This window comes from Camelina sativa, chromosome 8 (genome assembly GCF_000633955.1).
Source record: "Camelina sativa cultivar DH55 chromosome 8, Cs, whole genome shotgun sequence".
Taxonomy (NCBI): domain Eukaryota; kingdom Viridiplantae; phylum Streptophyta; class Magnoliopsida; order Brassicales; family Brassicaceae; genus Camelina; species Camelina sativa.
Window position 1 is genome coordinate 26,712,144 of NC_025692.1, and position 18,100 is coordinate 26,730,243.

General features: G+C 36.1%; 5 protein-coding genes across 10 annotated transcripts; 2 read left to right on the forward strand and 3 right to left on the reverse strand.

The window, feature by feature from the left end:
* Positions 7-2,470, reverse strand: LOC104708832 (pentatricopeptide repeat-containing protein At2g25580-like). The gene is made up of 2 exons (XM_010425470.2): positions 490-2,470; positions 7-283 (listed from the first exon to the last, which is right to left on the reverse strand). Exon 1 carries the CDS (start codon positions 2,371-2,373, stop codon positions 508-510), a length of 1,866 nt encoding a protein of 621 aa, XP_010423772.1. The 5' UTR covers positions 2,374-2,470; the 3' UTR covers positions 7-283; positions 490-507.
* Positions 2,616-3,193, forward strand: LOC104709967. The gene is made up of 3 exons (XM_010426499.2): positions 2,616-2,730; positions 2,819-2,947; positions 3,083-3,193. The coding sequence occupies exons 1-3, from the start codon at positions 2,641-2,643 to the stop codon at positions 3,191-3,193; spliced, it is 330 nt and encodes a 109-aa protein (XP_010424801.1). The 5' UTR covers positions 2,616-2,640.
* LOC104708833 (peptidyl-prolyl cis-trans isomerase FKBP15-3-like) lies at positions 8,081-10,949 on the reverse strand. 5 transcript variants are annotated; one of them, XM_019229015.1, is made up of 13 exons: positions 10,859-10,949; positions 10,633-10,722; positions 10,470-10,498; positions 10,230-10,338; positions 9,987-10,109; positions 9,768-9,888; positions 9,475-9,650; positions 9,349-9,391; positions 9,075-9,264; positions 8,689-8,776; positions 8,545-8,586; positions 8,401-8,449; positions 8,081-8,295 (listed from the first exon to the last, which is right to left on the reverse strand). In XM_019229015.1, the coding sequence occupies exons 6-13, from the start codon at positions 9,800-9,802 to the stop codon at positions 8,214-8,216; spliced, it is 705 nt and encodes a 234-aa protein (XP_019084560.1). In that variant the 5' UTR covers positions 9,803-9,888; positions 9,987-10,109; positions 10,230-10,338; positions 10,470-10,498; positions 10,633-10,722; positions 10,859-10,949; the 3' UTR covers positions 8,081-8,213. The 5 variants fall into 5 exon arrangements, with proteins under 5 accessions (XP_019084560.1, XP_010423776.1, XP_010423775.1 ...); XM_010425474.2 differs by having other exon boundaries at positions 9,487-9,650; positions 10,633-10,872; XM_010425473.2 differs by having other exon boundaries at positions 10,633-10,872.
* Positions 10,977-12,696, reverse strand: LOC104708834 (lipid phosphate phosphatase gamma, chloroplastic). The gene is made up of 2 exons (XM_010425476.2): positions 11,863-12,696; positions 10,977-11,281 (listed from the first exon to the last, which is right to left on the reverse strand). Exon 1 carries the CDS (start codon positions 12,562-12,564, stop codon positions 11,884-11,886), a length of 681 nt encoding a protein of 226 aa, XP_010423778.1. The 5' UTR covers positions 12,565-12,696; the 3' UTR covers positions 10,977-11,281; positions 11,863-11,883.
* On the forward strand, positions 13,010-17,229 carry LOC104708835 (importin subunit alpha-9). 2 transcript variants are annotated; one of them, XM_019229012.1, is made up of 12 exons: positions 13,010-13,214; positions 13,509-13,731; positions 13,849-14,002; positions 14,167-14,269; positions 14,354-14,538; positions 14,626-14,705; positions 14,837-14,987; positions 15,204-15,285; positions 15,372-15,430; positions 15,500-15,808; positions 15,920-16,058; positions 17,001-17,229. In XM_019229012.1, the coding sequence occupies exons 1-12, from the start codon at positions 13,163-13,165 to the stop codon at positions 17,024-17,026; spliced, it is 1,563 nt and encodes a 520-aa protein (XP_019084557.1). In that variant the 5' UTR covers positions 13,010-13,162; the 3' UTR covers positions 17,027-17,229. The 2 variants fall into 2 exon arrangements, with proteins under 2 accessions (XP_019084557.1, XP_010423779.1); XM_010425477.2 differs by lacking the exon at positions 17,001-17,229 and having other exon boundaries at positions 13,163-13,214; positions 15,920-16,287.

The window sequence follows — 18,100 nt, forward strand, 5'->3', positions numbered from 1 at the left end:
GTGCTAAGTTTACAAATATCAAGTTACCCACAACAGGAGATCAACAATACATATTACATAGCATTCATGAATCATGATATATTTTAGCATAACCTGGACACAGAAAAACTGCATCAAAGGGACAAGAGAATAAGATTGATCTATCATCTGTGACAACATATGGCAGCTCCACGATGCAACTGCCTGAAAAAATGACGTGATAGCAAAGTCGCTGCTTATGATTTCAGTTTGTCTCTGTGATTCTGTTGCTTTATGTTTTTCCATCCTGCCAAAATTTCCAACACTGCCCAAGTTTCCAACAGACATAATGAGTCTGAGTTTCCAACATACATAATGAGTCTGAGTTTCCAACATACATAATGAGTCTTGTGTGTTCTAAGGTATCGGACTCGGACAGAAAACACAAATTTGCTGCTCATGAAACTAAAATGATGATTTACGAGTAATAAGAGCCAAAAAACTTTGCAACGCATATTCTATAGAACACACCTCAGTTTTGTCGTTAAATCACCAATAGTCATTACAGCTGCAAGCCCCGTTTTTAAGATGGTGGAATCTCTTTGCATCTCGCATGATCACTTCTCTACCAACTACATCTGCCATAACCTTCAATGCGTTATGACAATCAACACACACACGAAGGTTTTTCAAAATAGTAATTTGTTTGCGGGGTGCGGTGCTGAGAACAGCACGAGCAAAAGCTATTCTCTCGCTATGACCAAGAAGTGCTGTTTCTTTACTCTCTTGGTCAATATCATGCAAAGCAGGTTTCGTATCAGCGACATAGCCCACCTCTATCATATGCATCTTTAAATTTCTCAATAGCTCCAACAGTTCATCATTCTCAGGAAGATTGGTATCCCCTGCCTTAAATTCATTCGTCCTATTTGTGAGTCCGGGAAGGGCATGAACTCCCGACTTTTTCTTTAGTCTCTCTTTCTCAACATCTGATGCCTTGACCGGTAGAAATCCTTCCCGAGACTGTTTATTCAACCGTGTAGGATCTAACAATTCAACAAACTCAGCACACTGGTCTCCAAGTTCTAAATTCCCATGCACTCGAGAAAGATTCATCAATGTTTCCCACACATCAACGTTTGGCTCCATCGGCATTTTCTCTACAAATTCTACAGCCTCCTCTAAAAATCCGGGTAACGCATACATCTCAACGAGGCTAACATAGTCTTCAATGGAGGGGACGATGCCGTAGTCTTTGGACATTGACTCAAAGTGCAACAGTCCCTCATCAACATCACCTAGCATACCACATGAATAGAAAACTCCTCTAAATAGTTGAGCAGTGGGTTTGTTTCCTTCTTTTTTGAAGCGGCTAAACAGATCAATAGCCTCTTCTCCTCGACCATTCTTTGCAAAACATCTTATTGTAATGTACCAAGTCTCCAAATTCCTCTCAGGCATATTCTCAAAAACACTCACAGCTTCATTCACCAACCCACAGTTGGAGTACATTTCTAACAGTACATGGTAACTACTAACATCTAAATGGCGAGCCAAAGCAATAATCTTCCCATGAACAGCCTTGCCTTCTTCTAAAGCCTCTGCTTCCCCACACACCTTTGCTAACCGTAAAAGTCTAGTCAAATCCACAACATGATTCAGACTTGCCAATGTATCTATTGTACACAAGGCCTTTTTCACCTTACCTTGGTCGCAAATTTTATCAAGTTCATTAATCGCCCAATCAGTATAATGCTTCAAATCATCCGCAGCTGAATTGTAAACTTTAGCTCTGATCTTCCCCTGAACAGAAACCTTGGCTTCTTGCAAAATACTATCTTCTTGAAAAGCGTTTTCTTCCCCAAATAGCTGAGATAACCATATAAGTTCACGTAAATCCATAACATAACCCTTAAGCTCCAATTTTTCCATAGTAGTTAAGGCCATTCTTGGATTCTCTTGTTCGCAAAAATCTTCAAATTCCCTAATCATATCAGATACGTCGCGATCAACAGTCTTACCAGAATGCCAAGACGATCCTACACTAGTACTCTGATAATCAGAGTTTGTCCCATACCAATTGCCTTGACAATGAGATTGGACCTGCGAATTATTAGACATACCAGGACTCTGCTTCCACGGCTGCTCATGATTTGAACTCAAACTCTGAGTTTCACTAACTTTCCCATAGCTCCAAGTTGGGTTCTGGCTTTGCCCATTTCCACTGCTCCCATTAAACCCTTCTCTAGGGTTCATCATATGTGACGAATCCTCTACCTGGTATTCATTAGAGTTTCCAAAATCTAACCTTTCAACAGCTGTGGAGAGATTCCTCATAACTTGATGGATCCTTTTCTCGTTGGGTAAGGAGAGAACATGATTCGTTCTGGTAAACAATGCTATCTTCTTATACATCACAAGAGAAGAGAAGTGATAATAGTTTAATCTCAGTTTGGTCGGAAACTTGGGGTTCGGCGTGAGTTTGGTTTGACGGCGATGAGCTTCAAACGAAAATCCGATAGCATCGACGCTCGAGGGTAGAGTTGTAAATTGACAGATAGCGAGTGATGGGCCTAAATGGGCTTAAAATAATTTTAGTGGACTACTTTAGCTAAGCCTTGTTAAATTCCGCCAAATTCTCCGGCCCGGCGGGTTAGGTTTCTCCTCCGGCCAATTCAAATCATGTTTCGTCGTCTAATTCTCCGCCAAGCAGCCGCCGTAGCCGCGGAATCGAAGATTGCTCGTCATCAACTCCATGGATTCGATCAGCGAGTATAACATTTTTTTTTTTTTACATTGGAAACTCTTTGTATCGGTTCTGTGTGATTTACGTTTGTGGTGTTTTATGGTATTGAATCAGAGAGGATTACACAGCAGGAACAAGAAGGCAATGGAGTATGTAGCCAAAGGATGGAGCGCGATTAAGGAAGTAGACAGATTTATCGATTACTGTGAACTCAATGATCGACGCCTTATACCTCTCCTCAGGGTATGCTTAACTCTTTTTCTAATGTGTGCCTATAAGTTCCAAATGCAATCTTGTGTTGTAGGATAAGTCGTTTTGTTTGAATGTAGTGTGTTACTTTGTTGGTTATATTTTTAGGTAATGTTTTGTATGATTCAGGGAGCTAAAGAGAACTTTGAACTTGCTCTGGAAGCTGATAATTTAAACACTCATGCTAGATATTGGCTTTCCAAGTTGCACTTGAAGTACCATGTTCCTGGACGTATTTAATCTTTGACTAACAAACATATGCTGCATTGCATAATCCATTTGAAATACAAATAAAAACCCTAATAATTAAATCGCCAGATATGTAAAACCTCAGTCTGGATATGCATGACAGGAACTCAGCAGTTATGTCTTAAAACAAACACATCCTAAACCTAAGTGTATCAGCCAGGGACAAGACTCGTAATTCTGAAGCAATTATTATAAATCGCTCAAAAACAAAAAAAAGGATAATTGAAATTCACCAGATTTCCCAAAATTATAAGTATCGAATGTTAAAAACTCCCAAGTGGGTATTATTATTAACTTCACAGTAGTAACCTAAGGATCGCTGGGAGTATCCAGAAGTAATAAATACAGAAGCTAAGGAGATTGAATTGAATCTTACATGTAGAAGACACCAGACAAGCGAACGAAACGGGTAAAGGAAGGGACTTTTTAGGTTGTTGTGACGATACAGTTTCCGGGCTTTTTTTTTGTTTCTCGAGTAAAAATGGAATCACACAAGCAGCGAAGCGATCCCAAACCAAAAAAAAAGAAAAGAAAAGAAAAAAAGATAATTTTCGGAATTGAGAAGGGAGATTAGCGATATCGGAACTAGATCATCATCTTCTACAAAAATCGGCGGCGGTTCTCTCAATTCCTGAATTGATGTTTGTCACAGCCGTGGATTGTTTTTTTTTTTTTTTAAGTTAGTACGAAACTTTGTTTTATATCTTGGGACTGAAAAAGTATTTTAAAAAAAAAGCACCGGTTCGATTAATTAAGAAAAGGATTAAAAATATTAAATTAAAAAGGACTAAAAAATATTAAATTAAGAAAAGGGTTTAATTTCTCTACTTGACTATATAAGAGAAATTCGTTCAAAAAAAAACTATATAAGAAATTATATTCAATCTGACATTTTAAATGATTTATATAAAATTTACAAATCAGTTTTGGACAGTTTGTGGATTTAGATTTTAATGATTTTTTTGAGATTCTAGAATATTTGAGAAGATTTTTTTAGTTAATAATATAGAAATCTAAATCTCATAGTTTTAGGTGGAATTTGAAAGAATTTTACAACAAATCATACTAACTTCCCTAAAATCATCAAAATCATTTAAAATCTTATGAAAATTCAAATCACTTAGAATATTAGATTGAATACATCCCCTTAATTTGTTTCATTTATTAGTGAAGGAAAGAATGATTTGGTATTATATATATAATAAAAGAGAAAAATGTCATTAAAATCCTAAAGTTTACTTTTGTGTTGATTTAATGCATGAACTTTTCATCCGGTGAAAAAAATCACGTTCTTTTGTTGACTTCTAAATAATTCACGAACTTTTATTTACATGGCCTAATGAGGCACAATGTTAAGTGGTCAAACAAAAAAACCATACAGTGTTAATTAGTCGTTAACAAGAACCTGTCAATAATAAAACATCATCGTTTATCAAACCTAAAACTCCCCAAATCTAAAGTTTCTGATTTGGGAAAAATGGGAATCAAATTTCAATTTGGGGATTTGAGGTATGATTAAATGATATCATTTTGTTATTAACAGGATCTCGTTAACGGTTAATTAACTCCGTGTGATTTCTCCGTTTGGCCACTTAACATTATGCTTCATAAAGCCAAATCAACAAGAGTTCGTGAATTATTTAGAAGTCAACAAAAAAATAAGGTTTTCTCCACCAAATGAAGAGGTCATGTATTAAATCAACAAAAATGTAAACTTCAGGATTTTAATAATATTTTTCCCTATAATAAACTAGGAAAGTTATATGTACGCTTGTGGGGGCAAAAATTTATTTTTAAAATAGTTTAAGTAATTTAACAAATCAAAATGTTATTTAATTATAAGACTAAAAAAATTCCAACAAAAATGTGAATGGAAAAGAATTAACCAAAAGAGATACCATAATTTAATTTTCCATGAATGGATGTATGTCACACTGTTGTGGATTGTTTTTTTATTTATTTAACTTTATTAGTATGAAACTTTGTTTTATATCTTGGAACTGAAAAAGTATTAAACCAGATGTTAGAAGACATTGTTGCAGATATCGCCCAATTCAAAGAAAGTTACATTAAGAGCGACAAGAAAAAATATATTCCTTCAAGAGATCAAAGTAAAGATGATACTTCGAAGGGGAGAAATATAATGATTCACATGGCTGTACTATTTTTCTTTTATCATGATTTTTATCCGACTTGATTTTTTCATGATAAGGTTTTTAACGAGACATCAAATAACACGCTATATAAATTTTAAAGAAGAATGACAATGGTGAAGGTTATCTTTCTTCCAAAATCTTTTATCATACATCACGAAGATCAGAAGAGTGAAGAAAATATTCAATGTTAGATCATCTATGGAAGATATGAAAAAAAATATATTCTTTGGTTTAAGACAAAAAAAATTATTAATATAAGTCAATTACGAAGTCTACGAAGAAAATAAAACTCGTCTGTTCAAGAGAAATATTATGTTATTATAATCTTTTCGCTTTATCATGGTTTTTATCGTACAATTTTTTCTTGGTAAAATTTTTAACTAAGTAGTACGTCCTATGTTAATAACAATGGATAATGAAAAGAGACTGTTATAAAATAGAGGATTACTTTTGTGATTATCCATCACATACTTCCCCTCTAAGTAACTTGGTCTCCAAGTAGTATTTTACTATTATCTTTTTATCCTTAACTTTCCTATATATACGTTCATTTGCTTCGATGTAACAACAACACAAGCATAAGCAGAGAGAAGAAGAAGTAATAACTTCCTTTGCTTACCTCTCGTCTCTCACCCTTTATTGTTATAGTGTATATAGTATACATACATATACCCGCATATACATATATAATATTATATATTTGTGTTATTGTATATAACAGTAATGGATTTTTTTGTATAAATAAAATGTATATTTACTCTGATTGATCATATCTTAACTATACCTTTCATCCAAGAATATATCTCTAGTAATTTTTTTTAAACAGCTGCTTTCATTGATTAATTAGGAGTGTAATCCTCATGGAGGATATTTACAAGGAAATTTGGGACATAATCAAAAGAAACAAAAGATAGATTATTTTGAAAATGTATCTTCGCTAACTTATCAGCTCCTTTGTTGTTTGTTCTCCTTGTCCATTGAAACTCCACATTATCAAACTTTTGTTTCCAGTTGATTTCCCTTATCCAAGTGTGCCACCGAAAGCTTTATGTAGTTCCTTGTGCTAATTGCATGACCTTAATGTTGTCTCCTTCAAAGATTGTCTTGGGGTATCCTTTTACCCAAGCTTGTTTCATGGCTATGATCACAGCTTGTAATTCAGCCTCTATAACCGTTGTGCATACTTCGTCAATACTAGTTCCAAGGATCTTGGATCTTGAAGATCTTGTAATTCAGCCTCTATATATATTAATGTCTCCATTGTGCTCAAACGAAATTGCTAAAAATATTTGCATCATTGTGCGTTGTTATTTAGTCTTTAATATTCAACAACATTTTATAATATACTCATCTGTCTAATTAACTAACCATTGTTACAATCAAAATCTCAAGAAGTAAGGCAGTAGAGTGTACCGGACCAAACCAACTGGTATGATGGATACGAAGTAAGAACCACTTGATGCAATCAACTAATCTACTTACACTTATATGCAGCAACAGCTTGCTTGATCTCATGATCTGCATTCTACTGTTAATCAAAAATCAATTTTAACATTAGTTGATGGTCCTCCTTTCGAGTAGAGTAGGTGCTGACCAAATCCGGTTTTAACCGGAACCGACTATTTGCATGATTCTTTGACAACACTATTTGCATGAGCATTTATCGGCTTTTATGTTTAGAAATGTGTACCATACCCATTCGTCCTTAAGCTATATTACTGAAAGATGCATTTCATAATAGAAGTTGTCGTATATAGCATTGCTCACTGTAGATTGTTTTCTATTTGATATATTGTTCATCAAAAGAATTGTTAAAACATGTTCAATATTCCTTTTCTGCCTCAAGTTTGGATACTCAAAAGAACTGTTACAATCTCCGCAGATCAATACGTGGATCACCATCCAGATGGTGGAAGTCAATCGGGTGGTGGGTGATGGAGAACCGGAAATAGCACTTTGATCGATCGAGCATGTCATATACAGCATGCTCTCATGGAGATAGGTCTGATGCATTCTCTAGCATAAGAAGTGTAGTCTGGAGCTATCGAGCCTCGAGCTGTGCTTCTGAAAACCTTTGTCTTGGTTTGTAGCGAGTGTGATATTTTGCCAGAGGCTGAACGTGCATTCTCTGAGCTCAACGAAAGAGGGTTTTCACCAGAGATAACCACATTAAATTCCATGGTCTCTATTTATGGAAGAAGGCAGATAGTTAATTGTTGATGAGAAACCTCACAGTAAACTTGTCAAACCCTGACTTCAAATCCGCTGTAAGTATTAATTTTATCATAACTTCCATGCTCATTGAGCATGTGAGGCGTCTTTTTTCTTTTCTTTTCGTGTTTGTACTTAGAGAGAAAAATTCTCTGCATGTGCCTTCAAATTTAAATTGGGATAAGAAATAAGAATGCGTCACTGTTAGAGTGTTAGTGTGTGTTAAATCTGTAACCATTCCAATGACCGAAGGAGTATTGTTGCCCTTTGTGAATATATGTAATGTAGACATATCAATTGACTTGTGGATTGATTTCAATCTAACCGTGAAATAATCTGAGCGTGATAAAGGCGCTCTCGATCAAACGGCACAGCATGGGACAAATTGTGAACAACAGAAACAGCAACGGCAAAAGTTGGGAGCCCCATAATTAATTTATCTTAACGTAATTTATAGACTAATTTCTTAAAATACGGATTGCCGCTTAAAGATGCTGCTTTGGAATGTGAGTACGAGTAGTAAAAGTCAAGATAACAATTTGCTAGGGTACACAAAAGGCCGGTCGAAAACAATAAAAGCTAGAACACACCAAACAAAACTTAATTATGCATGTATTAATTCAAAGGAAGTTTTATTTATTTATTTATTTTAAACTAAGAAGTTCAACTTCAAACACCAGCCAGGCTTCAGGAGTAATAGTGTCACGAAAACGTTCCACACCATGTCTGTGAGCCACACAAAATATTATCATGATCTCATTAAAAAGGTTGAATAAAAACATCACAACAAAGATAAATCAAAATGATCTGCAAAGGCGCCGCTTTACTTACCCCAATGCTGGAGGGATTGTAAGCTTTCTTTTGCCACCAACACGCATGCCTTCAAAATTTACAAAAAATATAGATCAAAACAACATGATGATAACACATTTTGAGCATAGTGAAGAGAAACCAGTAAGAAATCAATAAGGTTACCAAGAATGCCATAATCCAATCCCGGAAAGACATGTCCAAGACCTGCGTGTAATTAACAACGAAAAGCACATATATGAGCATCCAAGTAACAGTCACAGACTACTATTACAGCCTCTTACTTTCGAATATCGTTATAATACCAACCTACACGAAACTTATGAGGATACCCTCCACAGGTGGAATAGTAAATCCTCCCATTTTCATGAAGCTTTGCAGTATAGTGGACAGTAACCTGCACTCAGAGACGACAGAATGAGCTTCAACAAGTATTTTGCAAGTTACAAACTTAAATAGTTTTGGTGCTCTCAAATATCTTGTTTCTTCAGTTCCTATCCATAATGATTCTTTGGTGCGCTTAGGTCTCAATAAAGCATTAGTTTTGTTTTGCTTCTTATCCACCACCAATTCTATAACTACCCCACATTATTTACCACACTGCCACCTTGTTCAATAATCTATATGACATTGTAGTAATCATGTGATGATATCATTGTCTTGAAATTTTAAGGCCTAAATAAATGCGCACATACCCATTTTCCAGGATCAGCTTTCTTGCCGTGGCCCATGCATATATCGTAAACAACGAGCCCAGCTAGATCAGGTGTTTGCTTCTCAACTAAAGTAGGAATTGTCTTACTCTTTAATGTAGCTGTAGCCTCTTCCTTACTTAACTTCCTTTTCTTCTCAACAGGTTTATCTGGAGTCTTGGAGCTTTCACTCCTGAATTAATACCAAAAGAAAAAGCACAGAAATTTAAAAGACGGGAAAAGGTTTTGGAAGAACCATATTAATCAATCTATTAACCTGATTTCTAGAATGGATGCATCACTGGTAGAGCTGTCGGGATCTAAAATAAACCACAGAAGTTTTATTACTTTGTTATCAAGAAAGAACCGAGAACCGGTAATAAATTTTGTGTAGTACTAGTACACGGTGGGAGACCAGGTAGTGGCCACTGGTAGTGGCGGCGCATGTGGGTAGTGTTTATTCTCGGTCTACAAAGCACCTGAACAGATAATTTGCGTCCTCCCATGACGCTCCCATTAAGTTCAAGCACCTTATCAGCAATGTCTTTTCCTTCAATATTAGCCTGTGCATAGCACCTCCTGTAAAAAGATCAACAAAAGACATAAGTCTTTAGTTAGAGAGAGAGAGAGAGAGAGAGACTGATATAACTTGAGAGTTAGGAAAAATGGGAGGAAGAAGCCAAGCCACAAACAAACCCCTCGCGAACAAAGAGGTTACGGATCTTGTCCATATGAAGAGATAAGGTTACTCAACGCGCTCTGGATATCAATCTTACTCAGGGAAGTGTCATATCCTTCAACTCTTAGCACAACCTGACTGCAATAATAGGATTTTGCACAAGATATATGAATCAATTCAAATGCATATTAAAGATAGAAAAATCTTAATTAAAATATAGCAGTGGATCGGATTACTCGTTTGCATTTTTGGGAAACGGTAAAGGCTCAACAGAGACATTCCATCCTCCCACATCACTTCCATTAAGTTGCATGGCCTTATCGGCTGCGCCTTCTCCCAGAAAATATATATAACCCTTTCTGTATCATGTTCATGTAACAAGTTTGTTTTGTTTAGTTAGATCATTTTAACTCTGGAATAAAATTGGAGGAAGAAGAAGAAGAAAAGCCACAAAAAAAATACATCCTGAGAACACATACATCCGTGATCTCTCCACATGAAGTGAAATGTTCTCTCAACGCCCTCTCGACATCAGCACGAGGAGTCAGCCTAATGTCATATCCCGAAACAGTAACCCTCCCATAGTCACTGAAATTATTCGATAATACCAATATAGTATATCAACGAACGTGACAAGAACGTAGTATACACAGAATGCATCTTACTTTTACATATACAAGAAGAAGAGAAAAAAGAAGACAAATATCGATTCAATTTACCTGACTTTTGGCAACAATTTATGCATTCCCTAAAAGTACAAAATATATAATCAGAAACCCTACTAACAGTATATTTCATGAATATACTTGTGAAGAAAGAAACCACAAATTGAGAAACAAGAGTTATAAGACTGAATAAGAAGAAAAGCCATAAGACGATTACCTCGTCGGCGGATTCCACCATGTGTGTGGAGAGGTTGAGACGAGCCAGAGGCGACAACCCTTGACTGTTTTAGGGATTAAATTAGAGCACCTGCCTCCAATGGTGTTTTTAATTAAGAGGTTCTTAAAATAAAATCTTAAGATTAGGTCGGGTGCTCTATCATGCGCAGCAAAATCGATTCGTAGCGGTGAGGGTGACGGACGAATTTACAAAACTTAAAAGTTACCTCAATGCTTGTCACACCAAAAGTGTCCGAGACAAACGTTGTTAACATTTTTGGAATCGAACATGAGGTAAGCGGCTGGAGTCAATTTGAAGGTTCGGATGATGCGAGCGGAAAGTAATAATGCTGGAAACGCGTGTATTTTTCTTTTATGAAACTAATTCTTTCAATAGTCAACTGAATGCGCAAAGAAAGAAATGGAAAAAAAAAAAAAAAAGATACAAAGATCACTTAATAAGTGTGAAGGTTCCTCTTTTATGTGAGATGTTCAGATGATGAGCTGCTAATCTAACCAATGTCATCAAAGTCTTAGACAGTGGTAGGTATAAATGTAATCTCCCTCCCACCTCATTGTGATTCCTGATAATATATAATTATAAAAAAGGATAACAAGGCCGCTAAACAAAGCTTTCCCAAGTTCTCGACCTGCAAGGAATGAAGCAAATGAGATGTGCTTACGGTAAAACTGAAGACAAGACACTAAAAAAATAGAACTGCATTTGTTTGCGTCGTTACACAATGCAAAAAAATGGATTAAATGTTAAAAAAGGATGAGCAGAAAAGCTAATGAACTCCCAAGAAGAATGACTCAAACACAGTCTTCTTCATGTATATTCTAATGCTACAGTGGTCTACCTACATAACTGTGATTACTGACAACCTTACTCCTATAGCAAACAAGACAAACCAGTATCAAGATGTCCTTTTATCAATCTAGATTAAGTTAATAATCAATACCATGACAAAAAAAAAAAAAAAAACTACAAATACAATATATACGAAAGAACATTACTTAATTTGCATTAAGACAACTAAAAACAGTTTAGAAATCAATGAAGAATCAGATCCACATTTCTCTACTAACTTTAGAGTTTTAAATACTGCAGTGGAAAGAGCTCACTACATTATATTCTTGAGCTAAAAAGAACAAAAGCAAAAGTTGATTCCCACATGCTTATCCTAAAGACATAATCAGATCCAAATCAATGAAAGCAATTTCGACTTACCAAAAATCAAATTAAGGCAAATTAATCAGACTTAGCAGAATCCAAATCCTTCCTAGCAGCTCTTGCATTGTCATATTCAAACTTCAACACATCAGGGATATGTGAAGTATCCTTAACATAGAGCCATCTCCCCAATACACTCTCCTCAATCACCGGAAAAAACGGATACAAAACAGAATTCACAAACCAGAACCAACCCGCACCAACAACACCCCCAAGCGTCGCACCTGCGAAAACCTGAGCCACCGTATGGTAACCTAAATAAACCCTAGAATACATCGTAACGACAGCTAGAGACCAATGGAGAAGATTCATAATCCATCTGCTTCTTAACCCAAACCAGAACCCAATTCCTTTACATCCCATCAAACTGAAATACGTGGCGAAGAAGAACATGAATTGCGAGTGGCTCGATGGCCATCCGTGCGAATCGCAAGCTTCGAGTAACGTACATGTCTCGGGACGAGCTTGTTCCACGGATGTTTTGATAAACTCGTTGATGAATTGAGAGATCACGAGACCTATACCGAAGAAGATCCCTTGAAGCTCACGCCGGAATAGGAAATGAGAAACGAATCCGCCGAGGCTGATGAATACAGGAACGAGAGAGATCCAGGCTAGGAAATGTCCGAGCTGATCTCCCGGACGGTACCGGACGTGTGTTAGAGTTACGGCCTTGAGCTGCTGAGGTATGAGATCCATCGACGATAGATCCAAATGAATTTTTTTTGTTAATCGAGAGAATTTCGACTTTGGCCTTCAGGTTTCGTCTTCGTCTTCTTCTTCTTAGTTTTTTATTTTCTCGAGAAAATGAACTGAGAAAGTGACAAGAAAGTGGGTGAAGAGAAAGGCCAGATGGTGAGATCAACATGTTTGGGGAAGAGACTCATGTGGATGCGTGACACGTGTATACTGAAGAACGAGTGGTATTCACATGCATCACATTAGATTGCGGTGTACGTAATCGACTAATGAGGAATTGCCACATCAAACATTACGTGAAACCGCGATCGTTGGATCTATTATATAGCTTTCGAGATCGATAATAAAGTTATGTGGTTTTTCATTGTATACTTGAAAATATTAGGGACTAATTTGAAATTATAAAATAAATACGAGTCGGCGAAATTTTCGTGTTTTTTTTTTTTGTTTTAAGCTGGGCGGGGCAGGCGCGGGGGAACGGATCCAAATTATCCAACTCTTTTTCGGCGAAATTAGTAAATCGAATAAAATTGCTCCGGTGAAATAACTGAATCAAACCCTACTCTCGAAGAAACTTGCAGTGGCTGTAGCTTCTCCAATGGCAGATGATGGCACCGCGTCTAATCGAAGAGACCCAATAAAGTCTTCAGGTAATTTTCGTTCTGGGTTTTACCGTAAACCCTTGAGTTTAATTTGGCACCTGAGTATAGTAGTGTTAGTTTTACTGATGAAAAAGATTGTTTCTTGTTTGCTTCCCAATAAAATTAGGTTAGTTGGTGATTAGGGTAACAAGAAAATTTAGATACAGTATTGGTTTTCATGTATACTGGGTAGTTTAGGACAGTAGAGCTTTTTTACTTATCTGTTATAAACTTGTTAGAAGGATTGGACTTTTCAATTGGTGACATTGATTTGATTGTATTTCTGGAACTGGCGGTGTGTAGTTGGGAATGTTGCGGGACAAAGAAGACGGCAACAAGCTGTTACGGTTGCCAAGGAAAGAAGGGAATTACTGGTTAGGGCAAAGCGGCTTTGTAGGGTGGGTACTAATGGCGATGTTGAGGATGCTTGTGTTGAGAATGAGATGATGATTGATGAAGAGCAGCCAATATTGGAGGCTCAAGCTAGTAAAGCCGTGGAAGAGCTCAAGTCTGCTGTTCAATATCAGTAAGTGAATCTGTCAGCTTTAGGAATTGATATAGTCTGTAATTCTCTTCTTTTTTTTCACTGTTTTTGGTATTGTTAGGAATTGATCTACTTAACATATTCTTGTTTAATTTTCAGGGAAAAAGGTGCAATGCAGAAGAGGGTGATTGCTCTTCGGGAACTCAGGCGTTTACTGTCAAAATCAGAGTTCCCTCCTGTTGAAGCTGCCCTCAGCGCTGGTGCAATACCTTTACTTGTGCAGTGTCTCTCATTTGGCTCTCCCGACGAACAGGTTTCTTACTTGGCCTTATATATGTTTCAATGCCATCCCTTTGTTATTGCATTTATTTGCCTAGATTTTGGATATTGTAAGATTATTCTAAAGTAACTCATTTGCATTGAAATAAGACAATTTAAGTTGGTTTGTAATCTTTTGCGAGTTCTGTCTAACTGCAGTTACTTGAGTCAGCTTGGTGTCTCACAAACATTGCGGCTGGAAAACCTGAAGAAACAAAAGCTCTATTACCTGCACTGCCATTGCTTATTGCTCACCTTGGAGGTTTGTACTAGCCAACCAAGTCTGTTATTACTCTTTATCATCTTTGTCGGATCAGATTTCATATGCTTCCAATTTTATATTCAGAAAAGAGCTCTGCACCGGTGGCCGAGCAGTGTGCATGGGCTATCGGTAATGTTGCGGGTGAAGGAGAAGATTTGAGAAATGTTCTTTTGTCTCAAGGGGCTTTGCTACCTCTAGCACGTATGATTTTTCCTGACAAGGGTTCAACAGTGAGGACAGCTGCATGGGCATTGTCGAATCTGATTAAGGTGTGGAAAAACGTGGCGCTCATTTGATCACATTGGTTATAATTTACAAGCCCTTTTACACACTATTTTCACCATGCCTTAATATAGGGCCCTGAGCCAAAGGCAGCAGCACAACTTGTTAAGGTCGATGGTATAATGGATGCAATTCTTCGACACTTAAAGAAAACGTGAGCAAATTTACATCTCAATTCTTCGACAACTTCCTAGTGTATTGTAGTGTCTTGCTTCTTGCCATTGATATTCTATTATTCAATTTTGGTGGATAATTTGATCAAAATTTCTATACTGTTGGATTCAGGGATGAAGTAACTGCCATCGAAATTGCATGGATCATTGTGTACCTATCTGCCCTTTCAGATATCGCTACAAGTATGCTCCTGAAGGGAGGCATTCTTCAACTACTTCTTGAAAGATTAGCAACCTCAAAGAGTCTACAACTTCTTATCCCGGTAATTCCCGAAGAAACCTTACTGTCCAAAAGAAACAGGATTCTAGTCCATATATTACCACAGATTATGATATTCAATTCATTGCTTCTAGGTCCCATTGATCGAATTTATTTTGATATTAGTATGAATGATTAAAAACAGAATACTTACTACTTGATAGTTATATTTCAAAAGCTGCATTCTTGATTATCTCTAAAACAAAAGTTTTGAATTCAGGTTCTACGAAGTGTAGGAAACTTTGTCGCTGTTGATCCCAAAGCTATATTAACCATTCTTATCCGTGAACAGAACACTGAAGGTATCTGTTATCTTTTCTGCGTTAACTACTATCTACCTTAATCAGATATACTATTCAAGATACTGATATTGCAAATCAAATTTCAGAAAGTATCGTTGGTGTGCTTGCAAAGTGCTTAAGAAGCGAGCACCGTGTTTTAAAGAAGGTAAGTATCACATACCACTTGGGTTTTTACAGTTATACGAAGCACTTATCATTAAACTCTATTCTGCAGGAAGCGGCATGGGTGCTTTCTAATATAGCCGCGGGATCTATTGAACACAAGAGAATGATACATTCTACTGAAGTAATGTCATTGTTGCTACGGCTTCTTTCGACATCACCGTTTGATATAAGGAAAGAAGTTGCCTATGTCTTGGGAAATCTTTGTGTAGAATCTGCAGAAGGAGGAGACACAAAACCAAGGATAATTCAAGAGCACTTAGTCTCCATTGTCAGAGGCGGTTGCCTGCCAGGTTTTATTGAGCTGGTCAGATCTCCTGATATCGAAGCTGCTAGGCTTGGTCTTCAGTTCATTGAGCTGGTAAGCAACTAACTAAATGGTCTCAAAATCTCAATGAGACCTGAGTTTACTTCTACTGTATGTTGATGTCTCATGGTCTATCGTAATGAGTTTTGATTTCTGGGTGGTTAGGTTTTAAGAGGAATACCAAATGGGGAAGGTCCCAAGCTTGTGGAAGGAGAAGACGGCATCGATGCAATGGAAAGGTTCCAGTTCCATGAAAACGAAGAGCTGAGAGTCATGGCAAACAGTCTTGTGGACAAATACTTTGGTGAAAATTATGGAATCGATGAATGAAATCGCCTCGGTTTATAGGGTGAGAATACAAAGATAGTCAGATAGTGGAATCAAAGTAAACCGGTCATCGTAGCTTTTGCTTGTAAGGAAAGAGAGAGAGTAGACATGATGTCTAAGACATCTTAAGGTTTAGGTTCCTCGGGTCGGTTGTTGTTGTTGTAAATTGTAATACAGTTTTGTCTCACCGTTTGGGATTTTTTGCATGCGTGTTACATACAACTTATACAAGCACAGGCCCATGTGTGCTCGACATATTGAAAGCAGAATTCATAACCCTCTTATTGCGGTAGAGGGTGCTTCCTTTTTCTTCTGTGTTCCCCTTCTCACATCAAATAGCATTAGTAGATTTTTCATAAAATCTAATTATAAGATACTCTGTTAATGAATTTATGATTTTTTCAGTTGTTTTGAAATTCAAACCAAAGCCATCATTAAACTAGCTTAATCTTGTTAGCTTAAATGCTTAATGATGACACGGAAGGAACAAAAAACTTGGATTAAGACAAGATTAACAATAAACAAATCTATATATACATTTTTGAAAACATTTATAAAATAAATCCTCAAGTTGGCACTTATTTACAGGTTTGTCATTAGCATTAAATAATTAATTTAATAAACAAATTAACTCTAACTATATTTGATTTTTTTATAGAAACTAATTGTTTTAAAAGGTCACAAACATAATTGTAAATGTATACATATTTTATTTCCTTATTTTATAAAGAGGTGAGTGAAGAGGTATTGTTGTTTAAAATTTTAAAAAAGTGATTCGATTAAGAGTGACTTTTAGCCTCACATACTATATTTTACTTTCACAGGTTTCGTATGATGAGTTTTTGCAGATTAAAAATCTTTGAACATGTTGTGTGATCCGTCTAGCATGGCGGGTTTGGACNTGTGGACAAATACTTTGGTGAAAATTATGGAATCGATGAATGAAATCGCCTCGGTTTATAGGGTGAGAATACAAAGATAGTCAGATAGTGGAATCAAAGTAAACCGGTCATCGTAGCTTTTGCTTGTAAGGAAAGAGAGAGAGTAGACATGATGTCTAAGACATCTTAAGGTTTAGGTTCCTCGGGTCGGTTGTTGTTGTTGTAAATTGTAATACAGTTTTGTCTCACCGTTTGGGATTTTTTGCATGCGTGTTACATACAACTTATACAAGCACAGGCCCATGTGTGCTCGACATATTGAAAGCAGAATTCATAACCCTCTTATTGCGGTAGAGGGTGCTTCCTTTTTCTTCTGTGTTCCCCTTCTCACATCAAATAGCATTAGTAGATTTTTCATAAAATCTAATTATAAGATACTCTGTTAATGAATTTATGATTTTTTCAGTTGTTTTGAAATTCAAACCAAAGCCATCATTAAACTAGCTTAATCTTGTTAGCTTAAATGCTTAATGATGACACGGAAGGAACAAAAAACTTGGATTAAGACAAGATTAACAATAAACAAATCTATATATACATTTTTGAAAACATTTATAAAATAAATCCTCAAGTTGGCACTTATTTACAGGTTTGTCATTAGCATTAAATAATTAATTTAATAAACAAATTAACTCTAACTATATTTGATTTTTTTATAGAAACTAATTGTTTTAAAAGGTCACAAACATAATTGTAAATGTATACATATTTTATTTCCTTATTTTATAAAGAGGTGAGTGAAGAGGTATTGTTGTTTAAAATTTTAAAAAAGTGATTCGATTAAGAGTGACTTTTAGCCTCACATACTATATTTTACTTTCACAGGTTTCGTATGATGAGTTTTTGCAGATTAAAAATCTTTGAACATGTTGTGTGATCCGTCTAGCATGGCGGGTTTGGACTATAGTACCAACACTAAAATTATTAGTTTATTTCATATACTATAGATTTGTAATCATAGTTTAAAAAATTAACTTATAAATTATTTAGTATATGAACTACAAAATATTACACATACTACAACACATTCTTAATATTCCAAAAAAAAATGTATACACATAAAAATATACACTAACAT